Genomic DNA, 11,437 nt, shown 5'->3' with positions numbered 1-11,437 from the left:
ACAGAGGCTCAGTCCTCAACACAGTAGCCGCGAGGTTCAATTCTGACCTGCGGTCCTTTGCTGCATGTCATTCCCCCTCTCTCTCCCCTTTCATGTCCAAGCTATCCTATCCAATAAAGTCCTGAAATGCCAAAGCAATCTTTCCAAAAAAAGCTGTGCGAGCTGTTACAGTGTTATCTAGACCAGACAACACTGACTTTGGATTTGATAATGTTATATTTGTATACATTTTTTTTTAGTAGGTATTATGCTGCGTTCCATTTAGCTTGGAGGTAGGGCTGAAATGATTCCTCAAGTAACTCGAATAATTTGATTACAAAAAACCTTGATGCAAAAGGATTTGCCTCGAAGCTTTGTTTAATCAATGTTACCAACATTGTATCGATCACGGTGTTTCCACACGGATGATGATTATTACTGTCGCACACCGGGCTGACGCTGCTGGCGACACATGCCATGAAGACTGACAGCGCAGATTACAAAATGAAGAAAGAGAGCGTAATAGTGAGGGGCTAAGGCCGGTTACACACTGGATGCGTCGTGCGAGCGTGTCAGCTGCGTGGCATGTCCGTTTATATTTCGGCTCCTATGTTAACAGGTTAGAGCTTACACGCTGCCTGCGGCTCGAGCCGCGCCTGAGATGCGTGCCTGCTAGAAATAGAACAGACGCCTATTTTTCATGCGACACGCAAGCGTGTTGGAAGCGTTTCCAGGCAAAATAGAATAGGAAAAGATGTTTATGTCATTTAGACACAAATGCATACTAATAAATGACATGTTGATGTTTGAAAGTCTCTAGGTTTTGATATAAATGCAGATATAAAAATGTAATTAAAATTATTTTTTCTAATATTGCACCTGTCAATACAGAACGAAATATTCTGTAGCCTATTTTGCCGTCAATACTGCAGATGTCTTTGCTGTAATCAGATCAGTATATATTTATGTTTAACATGGTATTTCATTTTATCAATAGGAAACATACATGTGTCCAGACAAGGCTAGCAGCAGCAGCAGCGCCGCATCAGACACCTTTCTGGTGTGTAAAGACATAGAAAAATAGTGGTGACCACAATCTGATCTAAAAAGCCGACTTGTTGACTATCCCACTGGAAAAACAGCTGATTGTTTTCTCTCACTCTCTCTCTTCACGGAGAAATGGCTGGTCAACGATCTACTAGCATAAGTAACAGAGCTGTGTGACATCTATAAATGAAAATAGGTTTAGTATAACTAATATTTACATATAGGCCTATATACAGATCAGTCTCAGGTTGAAACTTGTAGTTCTGAAAGTTAAGTTTCACAACTTAATGTAATGTTAGTGTATGTTTAATGTATGCCTTAGTTTGAGGTTGTTTCTTTAAAAACAATGTAATATGGCACTTAACTGCACTTAATGTTTAGTTTTTTGAGAGATGATATTGTAAGCAATGTAGGCAATAAAAATTTTGCTTTTTCTGAAAATTAAACCAAACTATTGTATATTATTGCTCCTCAATAAAACAAGAGTATTTCTTATCCGATTTAATCGATGGAATAATTGGTATAATACTGGATTATTAAAATAATCGATAGCTGCAGCCATACTTGTAAGTCAGAGGACTGAATTGGGAATGACCTCACATCCAAGTTGACCACGTTCCATTAACAAGTTGGAAAACCATTATATTTAAATGGGTGGTAAGACTCGAGCCAGTTAGCCATTGTTAACAGTACCAGTTGATAACCACGCATTATGCCATATTTTGCGAGTACAAACACGTTACTGTTTGGACGGCTGATTTAATGAGACACAAATAAGAAGTGCTAATAAACAGTATATTACTACAGCTTTCATTACTGTTGATGCTCGGAGCAGCCATGTTGGATTGTGATGTCGGGGTTGGTGAGTTCCCTGATTTTCTGAGTCGAAAATCCAACTTCAGGTGGCGTTTCAGTTGATATTTCCGACTGGGAACTTGGAGAATTCCAACATCCCAGTTCATCTGGAACACACCGTTAGCCCCTTTCACACAGCCTGTTCAAGGTGGGACTGTTGCGCCTTTAATCTGCCGTGTCATCTGTGTGAAAGTTACAAAGACGGAATGGGGAGCAGAGCGAGTTGGTTTTGCCGGAAGTAGCCACAGAGCCATAACAGCGCCAAAGCAGACGTCTGTGTAAAAGGAACAGCCGGCAGGGCAGAACTGCACACAGCAGTGATGTGCAAGTTGACCCACAGGCAGGTCAATAAGTGACAAGTTAATAATAACTTACAGAAACACTGCGGGCAACAGTCCACCTCTCTCTCTCTCTCTCTCTCTCTCTCTCTCTCTCTCTCTCTCTCTCTCTCAAACACACACGAGCAGTCCGTCTCTGGTCTTCTCTCTACAGACAATTGTGCTACTATTATGCATGAAGTTGATGGTTTCTGGGTTGTGTTCAAGTGGTTGATTAACAGTTCAGATCGGCACACACACACACACACACACACTCTCTCTCTCACTCTGGCGCTGTTGTGTTAGGTCATGCCTCCTTCCGGAATGCCGAGGTGCTGTGTAAAATCACACACTCCTGCTTCATTCTGTGTCAATGAACAAAGCTGGCGTAACGACTGACCTTCACTATTGTGGAATCAGTGTGAAAGGGTCTACTGATTAGTACTGAAAGTGGCATTGTCTTTTACTCAAATAGCATTTAGCTGTGCCCTCTTCATTATGTGATATTTCTCCAGCAAGACAATCTGAACAGAGGTGGTGGAAGTCTTTTGCTGTGCAACAGACTCACATATTAAAGGATCCATCCATCCATCGTCAACCACTTATCCTGCGCACAGGGTCGTGGGGGGGCTGGAGCCAATCCCAGCATACGTCGGGCGAAAGGCGGGGTACACCCTGGACAGGTCGCCAGTCCATCGCAGGGCCACACATAGACGAACAACCACTCACTCACACATGCACACCTACGGACAATTTAGGGACACCAACAAACCTAGCCCGCATGTCTTTGGTCGGCGGGAGGAAGCCGGAGTACCCGGAGAGAACCCACACAGACACGGGGAGAACATGCAAACTCCACACAGAAAGGCCGGGCCAACCGGGGTACGAACCCACAACCTTCTTGCTGTGAGGCGACAGCGCTAACCACCGCACCACCGTGTCCCCTTATATTAAAGGATCCCTGGGGAAATTATGCGATAAAAGAACTTTAATTCAGAAATTGCAAAGTAATTTATATTGAAGAGATCATTTGAATTTGATCATAACATTTAACATTTTTGCATTGTTCAAATCACAATTTCAATTAGCCTACAGACACCTACAGCTCTCTCTCTCTGTTGGTTGTGTGACCAACCTTGCAGCTTGTAGCGGCCCGTCTATAGTGTCCCTATAAGGCCTTTTTCACAGAAGACATCTTAACATGTCCCAGTTAGAAAAGCACAGGTGTAAATATTATAATGAATGATGACTGAATTCCATTTAGCTTGCTTTGGTCTCAGGGTCCTGCTATTGTTCATGCTGGCTTATTGGCTTACTGGGACACTTAAACAAAACGGAGACACCATCATTTTTGTTTAACTATAAGTTATGTCACCTGTGAAAAAGGCCTATTTTCATTATGAATTAATCTGCCATTTATTTTTTTTCATAATTGATTACTCGTTTGGTTTTATAAAATGTCAGAAAGTAGTGAAAAATGCCCGGGTTACTGGTTGCAGACACACAAAGATATTAGGCTCGTTGGAGATGAGCCAGGTCTACGCAGAATCGATTACTGGCGATCGCCGCCCAATGCGTGCCGGTTAGATTTGTGTCCGACTTGATCCCGACTTGCTCTGACGTCATGCACACGTGGGCAACGATAACCTCACGAGATCAAGGCGGCCGCAGTTTTTAGAGCCAGGCGCCACAGTTGCTCTCTACCGACTGCAAGACCCAGGCGGACCCAGGGCATGCTGGGAAACGCCGGCCTCTCAGCTGATCTAACAGCTGATTGGTTCAGAATCGACTCAACATGATGACGTTTTATATAAACTTTTTATTGATTTTGAATTGGAGGGATTTTAACTGTGATTTGTGTGATTTAAAGGCGTATTCTGTACAAACCACATGCTGTGTGGCTGATAGTGATGTTTAGAAGTCAGAGAGACTAAATCTGGTCAGATTACAGATCATCTACAGTCTGTTGTTAATTCAAATCAGCAACAGATCACATGTAGAGCATTTTGAGAGCTACTCTGTCATAATAAAAACAACTGGAGACTGCATACAGGCTGATATATGGGTCTGATAACATTTTATTAAATCAGAATCGGACCACAGTATTTCTGTGACTTCCTGTTCAGCCTGAAGGCTGCTGGAAACTGTCCTACTTGAGAGCGGACTTTTGTCACTGCCCCCGACTGCTGCCGCCTGCTCTCGTCCACTTTACAGGCGAGGCGCAGTTCATCTCCGAGCCTATTCACTTCAGTATGATTTTAAACATGGACAAGCAGAAAATCCTCACTACTGAGGAGCTGGAACCATCAAATGTTTGGCTTTTCTGCTCGAAAAACAACTTCCATGTTTAACCGATAATCAAAGTAGTCGCCTAGGTCGTCAATCAATTCATGAATTGTTTCAGCAACTGGGACTGCAAAAATGCAAAACCTGTCGGCATGTAGAGTAAGCAATTAAGGAATAAAAAGTGTGAAGTCAAGCCAGGCTTAAAATAAAAGGTGTGTCAATGCAGTAGCACCTCCCAACTGAGCATCTGTAATACAGTGTAGCATAAGCTGTGAAACAAAAAGCACACGTCATGGTAAAATATTCAAAATGAATATGCAATACAGTCAGGCTTTCAGAGAACACAGTTAACACCTTTTATGTATTAAAGCGAGCAGTGAGGTGTCCCTGCTCCTGTAACTGACTTAAGATAAGCCACTTGGCTGATCAAAGTGTTGTGCTATCAAGATTCTTGCTCTGATAGAGCCCTGCATTATTAAATAGTGGCCACTAATTAACCAGTCGTATCATTATCACAGTTCAGTGTGATATGTGGTCAGCTTGCTTCACTTTATCTATTGACCAGGAGCCGGTCACCTTGGTAACACACTCACCTATGTCATGAGTCCCTGCACCTGGTTGTTAAAAGCTGAAAGAGTGTTTCTCCCCCCCCCTCATGAATGATTAATCACAAACACAAGAAAAGGGGAGAGGATTTCATTCAGGCCTGTTGTTTGACTTATTAATGTTTTCTTCTTTGTGTGTGCAACAGATGGTAAACCGCACACGGGCAACATAATCCTTTAAACATGACTTATTCAGATATATTGACTTAAGGTGTAGATGTGGAGTAAAGGGTAATGTCTCGATGGGGCATGGAGGGAAGTTCTGAAAGCTCTCATTTCATTGGTTTAATGACACCTCGAAGCAGTGCTAATGTTACTCAGCTGTAACGCGCTCTGATCATGGCTCTGGGCTGCTATGACAATGGCATTGCCATGGTGATGGGCCTCCCATTATTAATGTAATTAGAGGAAAATCTTAGCAGCCATAGCATGGTTACACTTGAGCTCCCCGCTGAAGACTCGACAGTGAATTATCCCTGGTTTTGATGCAATTTGAGAAAAGGAATCACTAATTGCTTTCTTCCATTCTTTTCCCTTTTCTTCTCTTCTTCAAACTTTTTCTTTCCTCCTGCACTTCTCTTTCTCTCTGTTTTTTCACTCTAGTGTACGTGGTGGAGGACCGGAGAAGAGACGACACAGGAGACACTTGCCTGACAGCCTGCTGGACAGCTCTGTGTTGCTGCTGTCTCTGGGACATGCTGACATAACTACTCTCCTACTGTTCACCCCCATTACCCCTCTTGTCCCCCATATCTGTGCCTCAAGCTCCATCACCCTTTCCTCCCCCCTCATCTGCCTTAAACCTTGCGCTCCCTTAAAACCACCCCTCCATTTCCTCTACAGTTCTTTTGCTCGTCTATAAATAAAATCCTCGATCCCATGGAAGTCTCTGTCCGGAGCCACTTAACGCTACCTTGATGTGAAGTCCTCAGCACTGACTGACTGACCCCGTACAGGGGTTATGTTTAGAAGCTTGTAACCGAGCTTCTAAACATAACCTGAATTTCAGGCTCTTCGCTGTAATCTTACACCAACACACACACACACACACACACACACACACACACACACACACACCAACCAAGGTAGATACACAATAACACGTACACACATACAGCACACTAAGATCTCAGGCTCATCTAGTGTTAGGCTCTTTGGCACTTTATGACGATTACCTCTGTAAGATACAACTACTCCTGCCTGCCCTGTCAACCATCTCCAACCCTCCCTATCCTCCCTTCAGCCATGCTACTTCCCAATCGCCAAGGGCAACCCCTTATCCTGGACCACCCCCCCCGCCATAACCCAAAAGCCACCAAGCCCCCGGCTGTTAATGAGCCACAGGGTGGCTCTTAAGAAGCTGATGCTTGAAATGTATCCCTTTTTATTTGCACAGAAGCTGTTCTTGCTGACATATGTCTTCAGGTGGAATCATATGACAATAAGTGGAATGCATTTTTAAAGACGACAGTGATTTATGTTTGATTCCATCGATGGCCACAATTTTTTTCTTTTTTCTTTTATGGTGATCTTGATAGTATACAATATTAAAATATTATTTTTATTACATACCTTGGAGATAAAAATAAAAATATATATATAAAAAAAGTTGTGATTGCGTAACACAAGAAACCAAATGACCTGTCAGATGCCTTTTTGCTTTGGATGAGAAACTTGCATTAAAACAAATTATTCCCATGAAATGGAAGGCTTTGTCATTTGTGTATGTTTGGGGGTGGGGTTGCAGCATGTGTGTGTGGGAGGTTAAAGGCAAGTAGGGAGTATAGATCAGTAAACTGTAGCCGCCGGGCCTGGCAGGATCCATTCAACTATTTATAACCCGGCAGCTGGATGTTGGTTACAACATGGCTTCCTGCCTGACGCGTTCACGTGTTTCTCTAAGGTCAAGCTGAAGCACTAGACCGTTTTACAGACTTGCCAATGCACAGTATCTGAAAGGCATGGTGGAAAATAACTACTAAGTACATTTAATCACTTACAGCACTGTATACTTTTGAGGTATTTGTACTTTGAGTATTTCCATTTTAGGCTACTAAATCTTATTGAGTCACTACGATTCACAAAGGAATATTTACCCCACTGCATTTATCTCAGTTAATAGTTTCTTTTCAGATTAAGATTTTATATAAAAGGGAAAGGGCCAAGGGAAAGGAAGTAAGCCACATCAAACGCGGCGTAAAAGGAAAACGTCCGGCTAAATGGAAGGGAGGTGTAATTTAATGTCTGCTACTGAGTAACGCTACAACCACATCATGTACTGTAAAGTTATTTTATGAATAAAATAGACATGTTACATACTGTATCTGAGGGCCAATTCGGGGTCGGTTTTGAATCATTTAAAATCCTGTAATGGACCTTTTTCACAGCAGACATTTTGACAGCTGAAATTGATAACCTTAACAATGGCTCAGTTGCATCAAGTGTCCCAGTAAGATATTTCAGTGAGTCAGCATGCACAATACCAGGACCTCTCCTAAGTGGAATGCAGCCATCAGTAATGGTTTAATACCAGGGTCTCTCCTAAGTGGAATGCAGCCATCAGTAATGGTTTAATACCAGGACCTCTCCTAAGTGGAATGCAGCCATCAGTAATGGTTTAATACCAGGGCCTCTCCTAAGTGGAATGCAGCCATCAGTAATGGTTTAATACCAGGACCTCTCCTAAGTGGAATGCAGCCATCAATAATGGGTTTGGACACACCTGTGCTTCTACTATGACATGTCAACATGTCTGCTGTGAAAAAGGTCTATTGTCTCCATCTGTTGAAAGCCTGATCGTTGTCTTTCACTTTCCCTTTTATATTTTTATTTAATTTCCTCTTTTCCTGTGATGGTCCTGCCCCAGTATCAGACATAACTACATAACAGATAACTTCTAAAATAACATTAAAATACAATTAGGCCTATATAAAGACATCTCCTGCTTCCTTTTACCTGGCTCCGCTGGGATACACTAACACAGGCTGTTACAATGAAATCTGTGACCCGTCAGAATGTGTTACTGTAGCCATCTACATGCTACAAATCATTCTGTGACTTTGCAGATGCCTAACTAAAAACTATATAAAAATAGCGTTCTTTTCCCTGTTCGTCTTGTTTGCTGTTACAGGTCATTTAAGATCATTGTATGAAAAATGACAGAACTTCAGAAACATTAGTTTAAGTCACATGGTCACTTTAAGTCAAATTGTGAATGGAAGACTTTTATCCAGGGGGGTAGCACAACATTTTTGAACTTGTAGAAAGGCATTCTCTATAGGCCCCTACCCACATACACAGCTATACATTCTAACATCTTTTTGGGCCTATGCATACTCAGTCCTTTTCCCCCTCTCAGGCCGACACCCCTGCTTTTACCTAAACCTCATAATGAAAAAAGTTCCCAGTCACGGTTTCATATCACTGAGGTAAAACATATGCACAGTATAAATCTGGTCTGCTCTTAGCGAAAGGCTCAATAGATTGCGCACGATCATAGAACATGAGGACTATTGATTAGTTTCACTGGGGTATTCACAGTCAACCTTGGGTTCTATGAAACATAAAGATATGTATAGACAATGGGTGTCACAATTTCGATTCAGTGATTCCCCCAGTATTTTTGTTCTCTCTCCTCCCTGCTTCCTTGCGCATGTCCAAAGAAAGAAACAACCAGACACAGCGTAGCTTACCGGCAGGTAGCACTCAGCTAACGTTAGCTTACTGGTAACCTGCAGCTTAACTTTGCAGACACCACGGACACTGCCACGAGTTAGAGATGATGGAGAAGTCCTCCTGCTTCCCTGATGTCACCGGTGTGGCAACATGTGGCCTTCCCCATTAATGAGTTATTGACACAAACAACAAAAGGTAAAACATGTGGGCTCCGAAGGGACTTAATGCTGCATTTAGGTGCACCTTGTCAAACTAACGGTGCGTTCTATTGTTGAAAGTCACAGAAACATGACCCTAGTAGACCGTTTCAGTTGTAAACATAAACACATGTCCAAGTTCATTACCTGTTGCAGTATATGTGAATGACACTATCTGACAGGAAGTTAACAAGGACACAGGCTGTTGCCTAGCAATTGAATTCCATTGAAAAGGTCTATCTGTCTCCATCCATTCGAGTGTACCCAAAAAGCTCCTAAACCATCCCTTTATTTTAAGTGCCGTCTGCTGTAACGTTCCAACATCGCAGCTCCAGTTACATTGTGCATGTTTCATACCCCATAGCTCCCATAGGGTCAGAGACTTCATTTAATAGCCTTGGTATGGTGCATGCTGGCTCACTATCACTGTCACACTGCAATAGAACAGAGACATCGTTAGTGTTATAAGTAAAACCTGTGCTTTCCCTACTATCACAAGTCCAAATGTGTGCTGTGAGAAAGGCCTGTCCCGTCTCTGAGCTCTGCAGGCAGTTCCTTCCACCTCAAAGCTTCAGTCTTTGCTCTGATGTGCATTGTCAGCTGTGAGACTTTATATAGATATGGACAGGTGTGTGCCTTTCCAACACAGGTGGTCTCTAATCGAGGTGTAGAAAACTCAAAGATGATCAAGAGAAATGGGAGTCACCTGAGCTCAATTTTAAGGTCTGAATAATTATGTCAATAGCCATGTTTCCATCTAATTGTCAAGCTAATTTTAAGCAAACTTTTAAAATGTTCGCAAAAAAAAAAAAAAAAAAAAGAAAATGTGAATTAGAAGCGTTTCCATCAACTGGTTTTAGAGCAAACAACTAGACTAGGCAAAGTTTAGTCTCGTCACAAGTTGACGTTACGCATGGTTGTAGATTGTAAAGATTGCTAAATCAAAGAGTTTAGAAGCTAAGTTCTTTGGCTAAATGGAGAAAGGTAGCATTGTAGAAGTTGGCCAGCTGTGCAGAACACAGGGTCGTGGCAGAGACATTTGGTGTCAGCGAGACAACCGTTCCCCGCTGTGTGTACGCGGTGTGCGGGGCCGTACCATTCAAGCTGTTGAAACAATTAGTCAATATAGCCGACGTGGCTGAGGCCCAGGCTACAGCGCACCGCCACTCCACTACGCACCTTGTGCCACGAGTGTACATATCCCGATCCTGATCCTTCCCCCATCCGATGGATACCGGAACTGTAGTCATGTGACTTACATGTTCTTATTCGGCAAATCTGTTTCCATCTCGCATTTTGCGCATTAACTCTTTTTCGAAAAAGGCGAAATCCACCTCAAGCGAGCAGAAAAACCTTTTTGCGAATGTGAGGATGTTTATAAAATGTTGCCGTTTCTATCGACATTTTCTAATGCAATACCTCAAAATGAGCATACAAATATGTTGATGGAAACAGGGCTAATGTGATATTTAAAAAAAAAAAAATTAATACATCAACAAAAATCTAAAATTCTGTTTTCGCTTTGTCATTATGTGGTATTGAGTGTAGATCGAGGAAGAAAAATATTTTAGAAGATAGGCTGCAAACCAGAGCTGCAAAGATGAATCAATTAATTGATTAGTTGTCAACTTTTAAATTGCCAACTAGTTTGACAATTTGAATCGGTTTGAGTATTTCTTTAAGAAAAAAAAAAATTCCAGCTTGTTAAATGTGAATATTTTCTGGTTTCTTCTCTCCTCTGTGACAGTAAACTGAATATCTTTAAGTTGTGGACAAAACAAGACATTTGAAGACGTCATCTTGGGCTTTTGGAAACACTGGTTGACATTTTTTCACCATTTTCTGACATTGTATAGACCAAACAACTAATCCATTAATCAAGAAAAAAATCAACAGATGAATCAACAATGAAAATAATCATTAGTTGCAGCCTGCAACATAACAAAATGTGAAAAAAAGGTGAAGGGGTCTGAATACTTTCTGAATGCACAGTAGTAATTTGATCAATTATTATAAAATATTGATTATAGACACTTTAACCTCTTCCACACTGCTGAAAAGGAGATAAGGCATCTCGCATTCAATAGTTCAGGATAATTATCACGGGAAAAAAAACAACATTTCTCTGGAAGCACTTGGAGTTAACAGCCGTAATTGTAATGGCTACTTAAAAGCACATCAGAATCGATGGAACAGTCAGTGTAAAAAATATTGGTTTGAAAAAGAAAGCCATACGAAAATGGTAGTTATGTTTGGTTGTTTACAGGCATACTATTACGACATTAGTGTCATTTATTTTGTTCACACAAGAATATCTGGGGCAAAAATGGAGCTATTTAGTGAGGTTGATGCACATCTTCTGCTTGTTTTGAACTATGGAGCTTTCTCCAGTACACCATCAACACTCTAAAGACTGCTTTGAACATCAATTGTCTTCAAACACAAAAGAACGAGATGAAAGTGAACTACACGCTGC

General features: G+C 41.7%; 1 protein-coding gene across 1 annotated transcript in view; it reads left to right on the top strand.

Moving 5' to 3' along the window:
• The window catches only part of LOC120566654 (cysteine-rich and transmembrane domain-containing protein 1-like), an 11,082-nt gene extending 4,290 nt beyond the window's left edge, over positions 1–6,792 (top strand). Inside the window, exon 3 of the mRNA XM_039813220.1 lies at positions 5,693–6,792. Coding sequence (XP_039669154.1) covers positions 5,693–5,796 — 104 coding nt within the window. The 3' untranslated portion in view covers positions 5,797–6,792. The remainder of the gene's footprint in view (positions 1–5,692) is intronic.
• Positions 6,793–11,437: the final 4,645 nt, after the last annotated feature.

The sequence above is a fragment of the Perca fluviatilis genome, chromosome 10 (genome assembly GCF_010015445.1).
Source record: "Perca fluviatilis chromosome 10, GENO_Pfluv_1.0, whole genome shotgun sequence".
NCBI classification, from domain to species: domain Eukaryota; kingdom Metazoa; phylum Chordata; class Actinopteri; order Perciformes; family Percidae; genus Perca; species Perca fluviatilis.
Note: the sequence above shows the minus strand (reverse complement) of the source record. Positions and strands in the feature narration are given on the sequence as shown.